The following is a 16,998-nucleotide window of genomic DNA, read 5'->3' on the forward strand; positions in this document are numbered from 1 at the left end:
GAATGATGTCAGTGTTTGGGAAATTTGTACCTAACTCTAACGTTGCCTGGGCAGCCTTGTGTTACGAGGTGCCTAAGAAGGCACGGAGGAGCCATGTGGGAGGTGGGGAGTTCAGACGGCTCCCTGCCGTGTAAGGAAGCATCGTTTTCAGAGGAAGCACTCACCTGTGTAGAGGAACAGCCGTGGAGTGTGAGATGTGCATGGCGAGACCGCAGGGGCTTCAGGAGAGAGAGAGGAGCCTGAAAGACAAGTTTTAACTGAATGGAGGGGAAGAGAGGGACCAGAAGCAGGGTGATGGGAGATGAGAGAAGGCAGGTGTGTGGAGCAGGTGCCAGCCACCTCTCCAGCCCCCTTCCAGTGTGGAGAACACGGCACAAGGTCTACTCGGGGGATGCCGAGCCCTCAGAGCTACGTAGAACTTGGAGATGAGCAAGGAGCTGTCTAAGCAGTGAATTCTGAACATCGAAACCCTGAGCCATGTGAATCTGAGTGCGCATGGGGTTATTACTAGGAGCTTGGTGTTCTCCCAGGTGAGGACTCTTGGCCTAGGGTCTGTGAAATGCTGTGTGCTTTCTGTTAACACTTAAATTATATACAGATACTGCTCGGGAGAATTTTTTTCCTTTTTTCTCTTTATTGACAGGTAATCAATTTATAACATCATACTAATTTGAGAATTCGGGGTAGGGGCTCCATAGCTCTTACCAGATATTTTAAGGAATCCATGACCCAAAAAAGGTGAAGAATCCGTGTTCTAGGTCCCATCCACCATATTCTGACTACATAATTGCTTACTTGAGGTACTGAGTTAATTGTACGTTCATCTTATAAGATTAACACAATGGTATTATGGATGATTTTGTCCTCAGGCTTACAAATATCTGAGAGAAGAAGTCAAAACCTTTCAAGGAAAACCAATTAAGGTAAGCAAGACCATTGGTTACGCTTTACCTGCACATCAATGTCTTTAAGTATTCTATTAATAACAGAAACTTCTGTGTTTTCACACAGGCACGGATAAAGGCGAAGGCAATAGCTATAAACACGTTTTTGCCAAAGAATGGCTTTAGGCCTCTGGACATGAGCCTCTACACACAGCAGCGCTACACGGCGTCATTTTACTTACCTCCAGTCTATAGTCCCCAGCAGCAGTTCCCTCTGTACAGCCTGATAGCCCCCCAGACGTGGTCAGCGACACATAGCTATCTTGACCCGCCCTTGGTGAGTTGGCCTTACTGGAGCTCATGTCGTAGACCCTTGGTGCGCTGGGCAGTAGATGCCCTCCTCTAAAGGGATGCCAGTTCAGATGGCTGGCGGTAGAGACCCTCCTCTAGGGGCATGCCGATTCAGGTGATGTGGTCAGATGGGCCTTCACGCTCCATGGGGGTTTTCAGTTTCACTGGGAGATAAATAAAGAGCTGCAGAAACTTGAAGAAATCTCTAATGATGCAATCCCCATCCTTTACCTGTTTGCCTCCCTCCTGTCATCTGTTTCCTCTCTTAGCTGTGTAGCCCTGAGAACAGCATGACATGTGGTCATGAGCTTTGGGATAGCTGGGTCTTTCTGAGCACAGAAGGGGTACAATGGGACGTGGTTTGAAGGGGAGAGTGGTGTTTCCTAAGCTTGTGACAGTCCCGGACAATGGAGGACGGATGGCAGGCTTCATTGCACTTTGCCAGTGCTCGGTTTTTTGCAAACAAGGACTGTGGCAGTGTCCGCCACTCTTGGGTGAATGGTTGCTCCAGAGGAGGCCTACTGTGTGCTTTTGTCTCTGGGCTCTAGGGGTGTTTGTCCTTCACCTCTGCATCAGTAGTCTGGACAAGTGGCTAGTCCCTTTGGTCTGGCTGGGCCATGTGAGGCCCAGAAACTGCTCTAAAACAGGTTGTGTCATTGTGAGTAGGTGCAACGAGATGGGGCCAGTTAGTTCTCAACAAGTTGTGTTACCAACTGCCTTAGCAACCAGTTTGTTTTTATTTAAACTCTTGAGCACAGTTACTTAAATTCCATAGTTGTATGTGTAAAATTGCACATATGAATTGATTATCTCAAGTCTTCTTACATGATTTACAGTCTTCAGAATCTACTTCTGGTGTGATGGGTATGTTTCTAAGTACACAATGATTCTACAGAAGAACTTCAGGGATGCTAACAACAGCTTTCACTGCATCTTTCTCCCTCAGAGTTTCCCTTTTGTTGGTTTCATTTTCTTTTAAAATTTCAAATGATTTTGTTTTGGTCTTGAACTGTTTCTAGTCATCATATTATAGCTTTTGGTTAGCTCTACTAGTTAGGAGCAATCGCCAGCTTTTTTACTTTTCCTTTCATTTTAATGTAGGCGGGAACTGGGTGGCACTTGGGGGTTAAATGCCTTGGATCAATCAAGGAATGTTTATACAGAAAATGTTTGAAACCACAGTTCAGAATCCAGAAAACTGGAGTGATCCTTCTTCATCTTTTTTAAAAGAGAACCATTTCAACACTAAGTTTTATCTTATTTTTGTGACTAGATTTTTTAAAACAATTGGCTGATATTTAAAATTCTGCACTTAAGCTTTTTTTTTTACATTTTAAGATTATATTTAGTATTGTATCTTTTAAGGGCAGTGTGAACCTATCTAATTTTTTTCTGACATAATATGTTAGTATGTTTGTATGTAGTATATTACCATGAATTGTGAGTTGGGGCATAATTATGAATGATCTGAAAATATGATACTCAGAGCAAGACTTACATGCAGATGAGGTTAAAAGAGCCTCTCAGAGGTCATGATTATGACACAGATTCCTGATTGTCCCTAGGATTGAGGACTCTGATGGATTTTATTGAAGTCACCAGGAACAGAGTGGGTGGCTTGGTGTTGGCACAGTGGGGGTGTTGGCCTGGGCACTGGGACTCTGGAAACGAGCGAGTGGGTCCCGTGCTCTGCCTGTGCTCAGCGAGGGAGGTGGGGGCCAGGGGGTGGGCTTCTGGGCAGGTGCTCCCTTCCATGTATGTGAGGCAGATTTCTGGGGGTTGTTGTGGGCTCTCAGGACACCTTGGCCATTGGCAGTCATCCTGCCCAGTGCTCTTCTCTGCGGTGAGTGCTCCATGTGGGATGCGAATATCCGCTACCAGATTTAACCAACATGAAGTCTGTTTTCTAGGTAACGCCATTTCCAAATACTGGATTTATAAATGGGTTCACGTCTCCAACCTTCAAACCTGCTGCATCTCCTCTGGCTTCACTCAGACAATACCCTCCGAGGAGCAGGCAAGTCTGTGAGAGGGGAAGGCTGCAGTCTTTGCAGGGTTGTAACAGGAGGTTGCTTCCACAGTGTGCACTGCCAAAGGCTAGCAGGTGCGTGTGATCACACTCAGTGGTCACACTCAGCGGAGAGGCTGTGCCCTGCTCACTGGTGGTGGGTGTGACCAGCAGTCCTGCCCATCGGGGTGAAAGACTCAAGCACGGAGCTCCCTGTTGTGTGTGCCCCGCACCCCATGGGGACGGGTGCACTGCCTCCGATAGTGTCTGCTTTTTATTCGGATGTAGCTGCAGCCATGCAGAACATTGATGCTGTGTTTAGGTTTGCTTTACCAGACATATCAGGAGCTGACTGTTTAAAGTATCATTGCAAATATTTTCCCTAAGTAGAGAGCAGACTTTTGCTCAGCCGTTTCTGTGTTGGCACACCTGCTTCCTAACACCATGATCATTTGGGAACTGAGTGTGCACAAACGTTTCGTCTGCAGGAATCCTAGTAAGTCTCACCTGCGCCATGCCATCCCCAGTGCAGAGAGGGGGCCCGGGCTGCTGGAAAGTCCTTCCATATTTAACTTCACCGCTGACCGCTTGATGAACGGTGTGCGCAGCCCACAAGTGAGGCAGACGGCTCAGCCGCGAGCTCGGCTCCAGAACCCTCCAGCCTTTGCCAAAAGAGATGTGGGGCCCGGGCGCGTGGAGCAGAGCAGCTTCGAGTCCTCCCCGGGCTTAGGCAGAGGGAGGTGAGTGCTCGTGATTTCTGTTGGACGGGTACTGTGGGCACTACTTAAAACCATTAGTAGTGTCAAATTCTATGAATTTAGATGTCCCTTACAGGAAATCAAAGGGAAGGCTGTAACTATCCAAAGTCTTGTATAGTCAGTCACTCACAGGGTTACTTTTAGAGCAGACACTTGACTGGTTCCATCTTTGTGGTGACAGGACACTGTTCATGGGAACTGAGGGTGGGCAAGACCCTGGGTCCTGGTCATTATTAATGTGTCGGCCCTGGCTGGGCAGCTGTATGGATTATCAGACCATGGAAGCTGTCAGGGCAGTGAAGTGTCTCGGTGCCCTCAGGCCTGTGTGACATCTATTCAGAAGGTGGGGTTGTTGGTGGGCTTCAGCTGAGTTTGGGGAAGGGCACTGAAGCCAGTGATTTAGACCTTGAACCTTGGAAACATGCCTTGGGAACCATGGAGTGAAAGACTGCCAGACTGGAGAGGAAGCCCCATGTGGTTCAGTGGAGTGAGGGCTGGGGGCTTGGGAGTGGACCAGGCTACCTGGGCACTGTGCCCTTGGATGATCAATCTGATGGATCGTCATTGCTGTTTTTTTCACAGTTCACCTTTATAGCTCTGTGTCGGATTTTACACACCTTGCCATTCCAGCTGAATGGATGTTCGAATATTCATATCATAACAAAAAGCCTAAATGTAAAAACTATTTAGATCAATGTTTTCTTTTATATCCCTATCTAGACTTCAGTTTTACTTCTTTATTATAAAATTTTTGTTTTGCTTGTAAGATTGGGATTTTAGAATCTAAAGTCATCCATAGTAGATTACAAAGTTGTGAAGACTGTGCTCAGTGAAATCTGTTTCCAGTGGAAAAGGTCACAGTCTGCTGCTTTCCTGTTCTCTAGGAAGAGCTCCTTTGGTTATCGGAAGAAGCGGGAGGAGAAGTTCACAGTGAGTACCTCAGAGCCCTGCCGCTTTTGCCTGACGTTTCAACCCCGCTTACACTGAATAAGCATGAGGTTTGACGAAGGTGTGAGAAGGAGCTTTTAGACGTGGTCCTGCAGTTTTCTTGCCACGTGGTGTCGGCTGGGTGATAATGGCCCCTTTCGATGCTCTGAAGAGGAGGTGATGGCTGGTTTCCTGAGAAACCGCTGACTGCTCTGTGCCCTGTGCAGCACACAGGTGCACCCAGGGGTGCCTTGCACACATGTGGTCTATCCACATGCATCCAGATGGGTGCTTTCTATGCGGGTAACCAGGTAGTGGTGTACTTTGAAATTACTGGGACCTTGAGTACGGACAAGCAGAATGAACTTTTCCCACATAGGAATTAGCTCCTCAGTGTTTTTCTTTCAAAATATTTTACTCTGTACCCACTGTGTAGAAAGCATTCTACACAGTGCCTTCTGCTGTAGCTTATGGTTCAGGACAAACCCAAAATCAGTGATGGGCGTACAGGGGTGACTGTGTCTGCTTAGTGACTGAGCAGCTCTCCCTCTGGGTGACACTCTGCAGGGCTCTGATGGGGGCGAGCACCTGGCAGTGTGGGCAGTGTGCTTGTGGACATGGGCTCTTTATGCAGAGCTCCTCACCTGGAAGCTGGAGAAGACCCTGAGGGCCCCAAGCCATTGAGTTACGCATTCCCCTTACAGGACATAGCTTTTATTTGCAGAGAGTTTAGAAAGTGCACATTGGTAATAAGTGAACATCCTGATTTTACCATATTTGTCAGTTCAGTCTAGTTTTTGGTGACTCCTTTGGTAAGGCAGTTTGTGTCGGTTGGTTCCAGTTGGAATGTATGAATTCCTGTATATTTGGGCCAACAGAATGGGCATCTGTCTCTTGAGATCCTGGCCACCCCCCAGGAGTCATCCTCCTGCTCACTGCATCAGCTCCAGGGGGAAATGTATCCCATCGCCATGCCAGTCTCGTTCTGTGTCGTGTTCCTGATCTGTGTGTTCATGCCTGGAACCACTGAGATACCCACGCACGTGGTGCAGGTGTGTGTATTCGACAGTGAGCCCGTTGCTGCAGTGGGTGTTCTGAGCACCTGAGAAGCTTGGAGGCAGGTGGCAGACATGAACTACAGGCCAGGCTATGCTCCCTGGGACCAGGGATGGCACTCGTGTCTCACCTAAAGCCATTCAGACTCTAAAAATGTTCAAACGCTGCCTCTTTGGTCCTAAAAGACAGGTCTTCCTTCCTAGAAATGCTCGTCTTCCGAAAAGCTGGGTTCACCTCAGAAACATGCAGAGCTTTAGAATGAAGCCTCTGAAAATTGCTTTGAGGTGAGCATGACCCAGCGTGTGCTGGGCTGCAGGGCACAGTGCAGCCTGGTTCGGAGGAGGGCACACGTGCAAGCACGGTTGGCGGCCTGTAGGCACCAGTGCTGTGGAGTAGGCAGCCAGAGGCCCAGAGCATACTCAGGCAGTGGTCAGCTTGAGTTCATCCTTGACCTGGCCTCCTGAGCTCTACCACAGTTTCTCTAGATTTTACTTTTGTAGAGATGCTTGTTCGTGTTAAGTTTCTGGGAAATTGTGGCCTTTCCTGTGAAGTAAGCCGCAGGAGGGCATGGCTTCCCGTTCAAGTAGCCCACCATTCAGCTGAAAATACCTGTGTTCTCCCCCATTTTAAGCTCATATCCCCTTTCCGCCCTGTCTCTCTCAGCTCAGGAGCTGGGTGCTCAGAACGGCTGCTGGTAGGCTGACTAAGAGCGTTATAGTAAAAAAATACATCACTGCCTTTCTCTTGAGGTCTTGGACTTAAAAGTTTTACTCGGGTATTATGCTGAGTTTACGCTTTTGAAGTCAGGGAGTATGATAGAATCTCTTGTTAAATATCATGCTTTTACATGCTGATTTTAAAATATTAGGGGTTTCAGTAAGTTAATTTTCAGATAACTAAACCCCCCTCCCTATTATATTAAACTTTTTTTTAATGGAAATCCTTGTGAAATTTCTAACATAAATTGTACGGAGTTGAGAGCATGACTTTTGTTTTCTTCTACTTTCTCCTCTATTTCTTAGATTATAGACTGTGCTGTGGTAACACAGAACTTGTGTGGAGGTGAATAAGGTTAATGTCAAGACGCAGGCTCTCGGGACTTTGCTGTGTCCCACTGGTCTGTGTCAGTTGCCTGGAGGTCTGGGTGTCGCACACACCCAGCTCTTACTGCATGTTTGAGCGTGGCCGGCAGAGCCCTGCGGTTCCTTCTGCCTTTTCAGCTCCACTTTCATGGGTGAAGCTGCCTAACCAGGTGACCTTTGATAGGTGACCACCTTGGCAGGGTTGAGGACCTCAGAGACTAGGGAGGTATTTCTGAGGCCCTCTTGCCCAGCCACCCTGGGCAACTGCACCATGTTCTTCTCTTTCAGAGGAGTCAGACTCAGTCTCCAACGCCGCCTAGACCGCCGTCCCCCAGCTTCGAATTAGGCCTGTCCAGCTTCCCCCCACTGCCTGGGGCAGCAGGGCATTTGAAGACAGAGGACTTGTTTGAGAACAGGCTGTCTGGCTTGCTTGCAGGAACGTCCAAAGAAAGGGTAAGATGTCCGAGCCTGGTGCTCGCTCCTGCTCTTCACAGGTGTGCTGTGTCCGTGTGTGGAAACGGCTTATGGAGGGCAAGTGATGCAGTGGTCTCCCAGGTTTTGAGCGGCAGGGTCAGAGAGGAGCCCTGCCCTGCTGGGCTATAGAAATGCAGGTTGAGACATTATTCTTAGTTTTTAGGACCTACTTTCATTTTCCGAATCAGCAGAGTAAAAAGGAAAAATCTGAATTATGCCAGAAATAACATGTTTTGGATAATCTACATGAATAACCAGAAGCCTGAGCAACTTGACTGTGATATGGGAGGCTGTCGGTGACCTCTGTGCTGCCACACTCCCAGGGGTCACTCCTTAGCAGTGACTCCATCCTGGGAATGACGAGCACTGTGGGCGCCAGGCACTCCCTATGGCTCTGCTACCAGCAACAGCAGAGGGACCGAGCTGCTGCCAGGACCAGGGCAGGAGGGCCGGAACGCCTCGCCCAGCACCCCGCTGAGCTCTCGGCCTGGCTCTCACCATCACCCCCATATCCTTTCCCCCTGCCACCATCACTCCACCTACTGCGCCTGGATGTGAGTCAGAATTCCCCACTCTGGGCACTACCTGGCAGACCCCATCCACAGCATCTGCACTGGGGAGCCCTGCAAGCTCCTCAGTGCCGGGCAGGGTCATGGTACCCTTTAAGCCAGGTCTTTAGTTGTCTCATACTGGTGTGTGATTACTGCTCCTGTTTTTAGCCTTTGAGACTGAGAGGATTCCGCATTTTATTTTAGAGAGAAACACTTACTAAACTTGATGTGCCCTGCGTGTTACTGTATACCTTAAACTCCAGATAGTGATGTCTGAGGTGTCAGTGCCCCGTGGAGTGATGGCAGAGTTGGTGCGGCCAGTCCTAGCTTCACATGGACCCCATTCTCCTCAAGGTGGGCAGAGGAGTAGGACAAGCAGGCCTCTACCCTGTTTCAGAAATAGCTTTAAAAAAAAATTCTTTTTACTATTGTTTTTTTTACATTTCAAGTTTGTGTGAAATTTATCTTGATGAAAGAATTGTTGCTTTTAAGAAGTCTGAGCCTGATTCCAGCTGGAAGGGCCCATGTCCCTGCTTCTCAACAGAAGACCTTGGTGGCGTGTAGGGCCCTGGGAGGCCTCAGATGGGACAGATTCTGACAGCACAGCAGCACCCCACGTGCCCTGGGCGTGAGGGAGCTTTTACACAAAGGAGGCATTTCCACACCCATGTTTCTGCCACCCTTGAGTACAAAATCATGAGAGATGATGGTTCTTATGGCCCCCAGGTCACCGTCACCACCTCCCCTGTGCTTAGGTAGCCGTTCCCTCCTCCAGGAGGAGGTACCTACCCGACCCAGGGATCAAACCCTGGTCTCCTGGGTGGGGAGGGCAGTGCTATTCCCTCCAGAGTTCTCACTTCTGAACTTTCTATCTGCTTTAAAAAGCGAGACTTTGAGAAAAGGCCTGTTGCAATCAGGCTCCCTTCCAGCTCTTTATTTGCTCTGTCGCCTTTTTTAGTTAACAAATGGCTGTGTGTTTGAGTGGTCACTGCCTATTGCCAGGTGTCTGCCTTAAACAGACTAAGTCTCTTTGCTTCCTGTTGAGTCAGGAGAGTTCACATCAGCTTTCAGGGGCTGATAGTGAATTAAGGTGGGAACTGCCGCCCTCACCCCTTGAGGAGCTCAGGTTCAGTCAGTGTGGAGCCATGCACTGATGTCCCTGCGAGGCCGAGCCGTGCTGGACTCTGCTGGGGACTCTGTGCCGTAGATGTGAGGGTTCAGGTGCCGGCAGCTCAGATGAGTGCAATCTGGTCCCTTTGGGACGGTGGTTGTGCCAGCCGCTGTGCTCGCACACCGAGGAAGGCCAGAGACTGGCGGGGTCTGCCCAGAGGAGGGGCGGCTGCAGTGTGCACTCTGCCCGGGGTCGGCCAACGCCTGCCCCTGAAGACAGCGTACACTATCGCTGTGTGTTTAAGATCATTGACAGAGACCTGCTAGACATGCCTCTATGCGGTGATGAACTGTTCTTCGTGGTTTCAGAGCCTGAATGCAGACGCCAGCACGAACACTCTTCCCGCGGTGCCCCCCCGAGAACCCTCAGCGCCCTGTGCCGTGTCCGCAGCCTGCGAGCGCACCCCCTCCCCTGCCCGCCCGCCCGAGTAAGTCCAGCCGTGCCCGGGACCCGCGCCCAGTGCCCTCTGCGGGGCTGCCCGCTCATGTCCACTCACGCGTGTGCCTGGTGGCATCTTTCCAGGGATGCCAAGGTGGTGGAGAAGCAGAGGGAAACCCCAACTGTGGACAGACCGCCTCCCACCCTGGCCCTGAACACCACAGCAAGTAAATCGGTGCAGGTGAACGGTGCCGCCTCGGTACGTGCCCTCAGGGGTGGGGGGATGCCCAGGGCCTCCCAGAAGGGGTGGCCACACGTGTGCGCAGCAGGCCTTCTGCACAGGGTACCAGGGCCTTGGGTGATAATTCCAGCTGACCACTGTGGCTATTCATCGTCCGAGGAGCTGTGGCTTTCAGCTCTTGTGCCTCGTGGATCAGAGGGCTCCCCGTCTCGCACCCCACTGCTCTTCCTTTTATTTTTAAGTTACAATTGGTTGATGGAGATGACAGACTTTAAATGTCCTCTTCTGTCATTTAGTCTTCATGCTTCCACTTACCTGGAAACCCCCTTCCCCTTTTTTAAGTTGTTACCTCTGACTTTCCTGCATCACACCTCCAGGCCCCTACACGGCCAGCCATCCTCTTCCCCAGTCCCGGAGGCCAAGTGGCCGGCAAAAGCAGCGGCTGCTCTCGTTCTTGCAGCTGCCTAGTGTCTGCCGCCTCTTTGGGCTTGTCTGTGCCTCGGAAGTGCCCACAGGCCAGAGGCTGGAAGGAATTCAGTTGGCACTCTTCTTCTCCGTGCCTTTTATCCTTTTATCCATTTTTACAAAGTATTTATAGAGTGTCTTGGAGGGAAAGTTGTGCTCCAGGGGAAACTCAGTTGTTAAAATGCAGGAACTCTTCATTTAAGATACTTCTGAATGTGGTTACAGCTGGAAACTTGTACCTCTGCCTCTGTGAGCCTGATTCTCACATGTCATCACACTAATCCCAGAGTTGTCCGTTTCCCAGGAATTGCGAAAACCCAGCTACGCAGAGATTTGTCAGAGGACAAGTAGAGAGCCACCGTCTTCCCCGTTGCAACCCCAGAAAGAACAGAAGCCAAACCCGGTCGGCTGTGGGAAGGAAGAGAGGAAGGTCACGGAGAGAGAGCCCCCCGCCCCCAAGTCCAGCCCAGGACCACCCAAAGACCAGAGGAGGCCGCTGGGCCGCCGGCCGTCACCCCCGGGCTTGGGGCGGCGTCCGCACAGAGAACAGAGCCCCCCACCCAGGCCCCCTCAGTGAGCACCGAGGTCTGGGAGGGCTGCGAGGAGCTGAGGTCGCCACAACTAGGCACTGTCCCGCTCGGACGTGAGTGAGCCGCTGGCTAGGAGCTTGCAGTGTAGACGAGGCCCACAAGGTGCCTGCAAGTTATTTTTCTTCTATGAGTCGGATTTCCCCCCTCTTGAAAAAAATCTATTTTTCAGGATTTAATTAATATAAACCTTATTTTAGGTTGGTGCTTAACTGGAGGTGATGCATAAGTCTGATTTTTTTCAGGATAGAAAATGCATTTATCCTAACAAATTGATATTTTTTATTAAGCCTCCATGTGGCTATGAATGCAAGCTATATATATAGTGAGTTTTTCTAAATTAAGTGGAACTATGCTACTTCATTTTTTAAAATAACTGGTTAGCAAGTGCGTATCTCTGAGATGTCCAGGCCGCCGGGTGAAGCTGAGGACCGAGGGAGGAGGACTGAGGTGATGCTGCGAGCACAGCCTGGGGGAGCGGGCGGGGCTCGCCAGCCTGGGAGCTGCCCTTCACTCGGAAGCCTAACAGGTGGTTCTAGCATTTTCTAAGCAGAGTCCAGTTTTGGTCCACTGGGCGAAGTAAGCCTGCACAGCCCCGAGAGCCCTCTTGTCCTGCCAGCAAGTAACCAGCTCCTCACTCTAGTCTCAAGTGGCTGTTATGTAAGATAAACTCAAAGCACATTGTGAATAGAATTCAAATGAAATATAAATTTTGTTAGCCCACTGACATGTTACCATGAAATTGTACCCTGACATTTTGCTCCCGCGAGTGGGTGGGGAGGGCACGGAGCCTGGCTCACAGTTGGCCCTCCCGGCCCCACCCCGCTCCCCAGGCCTCCCAGGTCCTCCCAGCCACCCCCACCCCCCAGGTCCTCCCGGGCCGGGATCGTGGGGGAGGTGGTCGTGGTGCCCTCTGGTGGCGGAGGGTCCCAGCCCACTCTCCTTACCTCCAAGACAGGGTCAGTGATCCCTTCTCCAAGTGCTGCTCTCCAAGAACACGCATGCACTAAAGCTAGCAGTTGATAATAAAGTTTAACATAAATTATTTTGTTTTAAAATGCCTAAATTTTTTCTTTAAGTATTCTAAGCAGCAGACATTAAAATAAGAATATTTCCTGCTAAATGTAACCATACAGTTTATTCCACAAAATGTTATTTAATAAGACTGAGGGTTTTTTTTTTTAAGAGATTATTTCCATCCAATATTTAAAGACTTGAATTTTATTTAAACTTGAAAATGACTTTGCCTTAACTTTTGTATAGGACAGTTTAAGAGTTCTGAGATGGGCCTGGGTTGGCATGAGTGGGGTCTGCTGTCACGGTGTCACTGGGTGAGCACTGTAGGAAGGACTAGCAGTCGTGTTTGTAATTTACCTGGAAGATCTTACACAGTTGATCTTTTTTCAGATTGTTGAAAAATCCTGTAAATGCAAATAGTCGATACTGTATTAAATATGTGCACTTGGGAGTGTGTGCTTTGCTTGTACAGTTGTAAATAATCAGAACATATTAAAAAGGTACCCTAAAGAGAAAAATCTGATAAAAATTGATATATCATAAATGTTACTATTGACCTGGATGTAGATAAACTCAATGTTGTGGTTTGAATATTATTTTAATTTGTTGAAGTTTTTTTCTTTTTCTCTTGTACTGGTGTGTTGAACTGATTTCTGCCTCTTTGCTGCTGCGAAAGGGAGATGGAAGTCTGATTAAAACCTTCGAATGTTTTCATGCTCTTCTTAAAAGTATGTTAAGTATGTACTAATCACAGCTAATTGTGAAAGGGTTTTCAAAATATAATCTGTAAAGTGGAAACTGGCAGGATCTGCAAGTGAAAGTGAAAAATAATCTCTTTAGAATCACAAATGGCTAATAAGCATGACATGCCTGCGGAGGAAAGCAGGCCCGTCTCCTGGAGAGCAGCGTCTTTGTTCAAAGGCCTGGACACCCACACGGTGCTCATGTTTCCGAGGCCCCTGAAAGGAACAGGGAATTTACTTCATTGTAGTTGTGAGATTGCTGACTAAGAGAGTTTGAAATGATTGACCTGTTCCACCGAAACCAGTGCATGCTATAGGAAGAGCTGGAGAGGCCCAGGACCCCGTGATGTGGCTGCCGGAGAAGGGAGCGATGCAGCACGTCGCCCTGAAGTCCAAGCCCCATGGAGCCCAGACACTGGTTTTCAGTAGCGGCAGGTCCCTCCCTGGAGGGCCATCCGCGCTGTGTGGCCCTGTGACGGCAGCCGGGCCCCCAAGTGGTGTGACCTGTCGGTCACATGAGGCTTCTGCTCCCGCAGCCTCGAGTCCAGACTTCACTTGGATGTCATTTTTAGCGCATCCTTTTTAATTAAGCAAGGGTGATATGCCAAATAGCCATGTAATGTCCCCCAACCCCGCCTTTCTGAGGTTCCTGAGATTTTCCACTCACAGAAAGCACGGGGGTGTCTGGCTTCCTGCCACGTAGCACCTCTCTGCGGGCAGTCCCTCAGGTAGAGTCAGAGATGGCGGCACAGACGGCATTCTCCTCGGACAATTGTGCAGTGTCGTTTGGAGAGATGGGGGGGAGAGCCCCGCCCTGTTTCACATGAATTTCGCACAGTCGTTGCTCTCAGAGAGTCCGTGTCGTGCTGTTTCTGATCAGACCCTCCTGTAACCACCACTGGTGGTCACTAGTGTGGCAAGAAATGTGTCATGTTGCTACATGGTCAGGGCCACCACAGCGCCACGTGGAGTCTGCACTGGGGCCTTGGCCTCGGGGCAGGCATGGCCGGAGTCTGCATCCAGGTCCGAGGAGCAGCGGACGATGGGCCTGAAGGAGCAGCCATGGCGCCAGCTTGCAGGAGGGCAGGGGCACGGACGCCTCGCCAGGGCTTCTGTTTCTGTTCCACTTTTTTTCATTAAGACTGGAATCAAGCTTATGTGTAAACTATTGGTAATTTAAGTTTCCTTTTGTGTCATTCAGTGTAAAACTGTCTAATTTGAAAAAATGTAGGTTATGAAAAATAAAGATTTAGGCACTGTTTGGGTTTTCTTTTGACTTTTTTAAAATTATAATTTTCAAGAATGCAACTTTTTAAAAAATAGTGTTTTGTCTGATCCCACATGTGTCGTGAGAATGAAATCCAGGTTCCATCGTCTCGTAAGTCTTTGCAGTGGGAGTGCTGTGCCCTGTGGCTCAGTTGTCAGCCTGCAGGGTGGGCGCTCAGGCAAGTATTGGTGAGAACACAGTTCGTTAAATCCAAGGTTTACCACGAGAATAAGTATCCCTGTGTCGGGCTCTTCTGTTTCTTCTGTTAAATGGCCTTGTCTCAGGAGATGCCCACATAAAGTCACATGGGGTAGAGATGGGGCCATCATGTTCAAATTCTAAGTGAGCCTCAGAAACTGTGATGGACTTGACCTTAGTTCAGCGGTAGCCCATGCCCATGCTGACCCCTTGGAGCCATCCCACACCTGCAATAGCTCAGGCTTCTGGGCCTCCCAAGGTCTGTTTGGAGACCAGGTCTTTTTCAGTGCAATAGGTAGTGTCCACAGCAGGTGTGACCCACTGAATTAGCCTAAGACAACCGTGGAGCCTGCACACGCTCATGTGCACATGGGATGAACACACACACCTGTAGACACAGGATTCCAGCACCCTGAGGAGCATCGACTGATTTCAAGCTGCTCAGCATTGTCAGAAGCCCCTGGGGCCACGCTGAAGCTCTAGCTCTACCCCAGCCTGGGGAGCCTGGTCTGATGGGCTCGGTGGGGCTAGTGGGTGAGGCTACCTCCTGAACCCTTTGGTCTGCACCTGTCTGCCAACCAGTTGACCTCGGGGTCCTGGTCCAGACAGATGAACCCACCCCTAACCTTTATCCTCTTCCTACCGTGAAATGCTCAGTCCTCCTCAAAGTGGGGTCCCCAGGCCAGCGCCCCCGGCTCCGGAAACTTGAAGAAGTGCAAGCTCCCTGACCACCTGGGTGGGACCTGCCAGCAGGTCAGCAGGACGCACACATGGCCCCCACTTGGCTGACCCAGGAACCAGTGGGCCTCCAGGCAGGGAACAACCCCTGGGCCAAGGAACGCTCTCAGCACCCGGCAGGTGACAGTGCTGGCCGGGAGGGGCCCTCGTGGGCAGAGGGACCTGGGAATTCTCAGATGGCCCTCAGGGCAGCCATGCCGCTCCCTGCCGACATGGGCAGGCCCTGGGTCTTGGGCAGCCAGGGGAGACCCAGTTCAGATTCCTGAAGTCACGCCTCCCTGGAAGTGGGTCAGAAAAGAGAGCAGTAAAGACGGGGAGCGAAGGATGCTGGTGGGCTCTGTGTCACCGTAAGCAGGGTCAAGGCTGTGTGCTGCTCTCTAGCTCCAGCCCCTGTGCTGACAGGATGCCACAGCCGACACCAGGTGTTTCCCTGGAAGTTTATGTTTCCTAAGAGGTGGAATTAAGCGTTTTTTAAACTACTGAGTTGTCATCAACAGGCAACAGTAGTTTCAGGTGTATAGCATAAAGATTAGATACACGTGTATTCTGAAATGGTGCCTATGATTTTTTGTGATTAGAACATTAAACATTTACTCTCAGCTTTCAAATACAGCATGGTTAGTTAGCCACCATACTATACAGTACATCCCCAGGTCTTAATTACTTTTACCTCCACCCACCACTCACCCCTGCCTCTGACACCACCAGTCTGCTCGTTGTATCTGTGAACTTGGTTTGGTTTCTTTTGTTTTTAGGTCCCACATGTAAGTGAGATCACAAGAAAAATTAGTACAGTGCCCTCAAGGTCCATCCATGTTGTCTCAAATGGTAAGATTTTGTTCTTTTTTATGATTAATGTTTCACAGTACCTTCATCCATTAATCAGTTTCTTTATCCATTTATCCATCGATGGACACTTCAGTTGCACCCATATCAGCTGTTGTAAATGATGCTGTAGTGAACATGAGAATGTAGATGTCTTTTCGAGTTACTGTTTTCATTTTCTTCAGATAAATACCCAGAAGTGGGATTGCTGGATCACATGGCAGTTCTGTTTTAGCTTTCTGTTTCCCATAGTGACTGCACCAGTTTGCATTCCCACCAACAGTGTATGAGGCTTCCCTTCTCTCCATATCCTCACTTACACTTGCTTGCTGTCTCTTTGAGTGCCATCCCAGCAGGCATGGGTGAGACCTTGCTGTGGTTCGACTCACACCTGCCTGGTGACTACTGATGTGGAGCATCTTTTCATACATATCCTTTGGCCATCTGTGTGTCTCCTTTGGGAAAACGTCTATTCAGATCCTTTGCTCAATTTTAAATTGGATTATTTGGGTTTTTTGTTGATGAGTTATGTATACATTTTGGACATTAACTCCCTATCGGATGTATGACTTACAGATATTTCCCCTATTTCTGTAGGTTGCCTTTTCATGTTATTGATGGCTTACCTTTCTGTGCAGAAGTTCTTCCATTTGACTTAGTCCCACTTGTTAGTTTTTGTTTCTGTTGCCTTTGCTTTTGATGTCACATTGCTCCTGTGCTGCCCTCAGGAGTGAGTCACCATGCTTCGTGATGGACATGGCCAAGGTGCTGAGCCTGTGCCCCAAAAGGGTCGTGTCTGACCCCAAGCCTGCATCCTGGTTCTTTCACCAGAATGTGGACAAAGGATGCCCAAGCCTGCAGCCTCCGTCCTCAGCTTTGTCCCTATGGACGAGCCTGTGCTATGGACTGGGCTGCAGTGATTTGAGCTCTGGGTGAACATACATGTGGGTTCTAACCTGGACTGGGTCAGTCTACCCAGATCCTGAGGTGGCCCCAGAGGAGGCAGCTATGGGCTTACTGGGCCTGGGGGCTTCCAGAGGGTGCTGCAGGAGAGTCATTCTCAGGCACTTCCTGGCCCTTCCACTTGCCAAACAAGAAGTTTGCCTCAAAGTGTGGGCTGCACTTTTTTGTCTAAACTCCTGCATTTTTCTCTCCTCCAATGGAGGCCTCTTTGCTTGTGACCCCAGAAGACTTCCAGACCCCTTGAAGTGCAATTAGGTTCTCCCCCCTCCCCAGACCCCGTGGCTCAGCCTCTGGGTCCCCAGCACCCAGGCACA

General features: G+C 49.6%; 1 protein-coding gene across 4 annotated transcripts in view; it reads left to right on the forward strand.

Annotated features, from left to right (window-relative positions):
* LARP4B (La ribonucleoprotein 4B) overlaps window positions 1-13,952 on the forward strand; it is a 77,077-nt gene extending 63,125 nt beyond the window's left edge. For 3 of the 4 annotated variants that reach the window (XM_043883178.1, XM_043883175.1, XM_043883177.1), the window contains 9 exons: window positions 870-923; window positions 1,012-1,221; window positions 3,146-3,252; window positions 3,732-3,983; window positions 4,886-4,931; window positions 7,355-7,519; window positions 9,571-9,689; window positions 9,785-9,899; window positions 10,651-13,952. In XM_043883178.1, coding sequence (XP_043739113.1) covers window positions 870-923; window positions 1,012-1,221; window positions 3,146-3,252; window positions 3,732-3,983; window positions 4,886-4,931; window positions 7,355-7,519; window positions 9,571-9,689; window positions 9,785-9,899; window positions 10,651-10,923 — 1,341 coding nt within the window. In that variant the 3' untranslated portion in view covers window positions 10,924-13,952. The remainder of the gene's footprint in view (window positions 1-869; window positions 924-1,011; window positions 1,222-3,145; window positions 3,253-3,731; window positions 3,984-4,885; window positions 4,932-7,354; window positions 7,520-9,570; window positions 9,690-9,784; window positions 9,900-10,650) is intronic. The other variant, XM_043883176.1, reaches the window with a different exon arrangement.
* Window positions 13,953-16,998: the final 3,046 nt, after the last annotated feature.

This window comes from Cervus elaphus, chromosome 23, assembly GCF_910594005.1.
Source record: "Cervus elaphus chromosome 23, mCerEla1.1, whole genome shotgun sequence".
NCBI classification, from domain to species: Eukaryota; Metazoa; Chordata; class Mammalia; order Artiodactyla; family Cervidae; genus Cervus; species Cervus elaphus.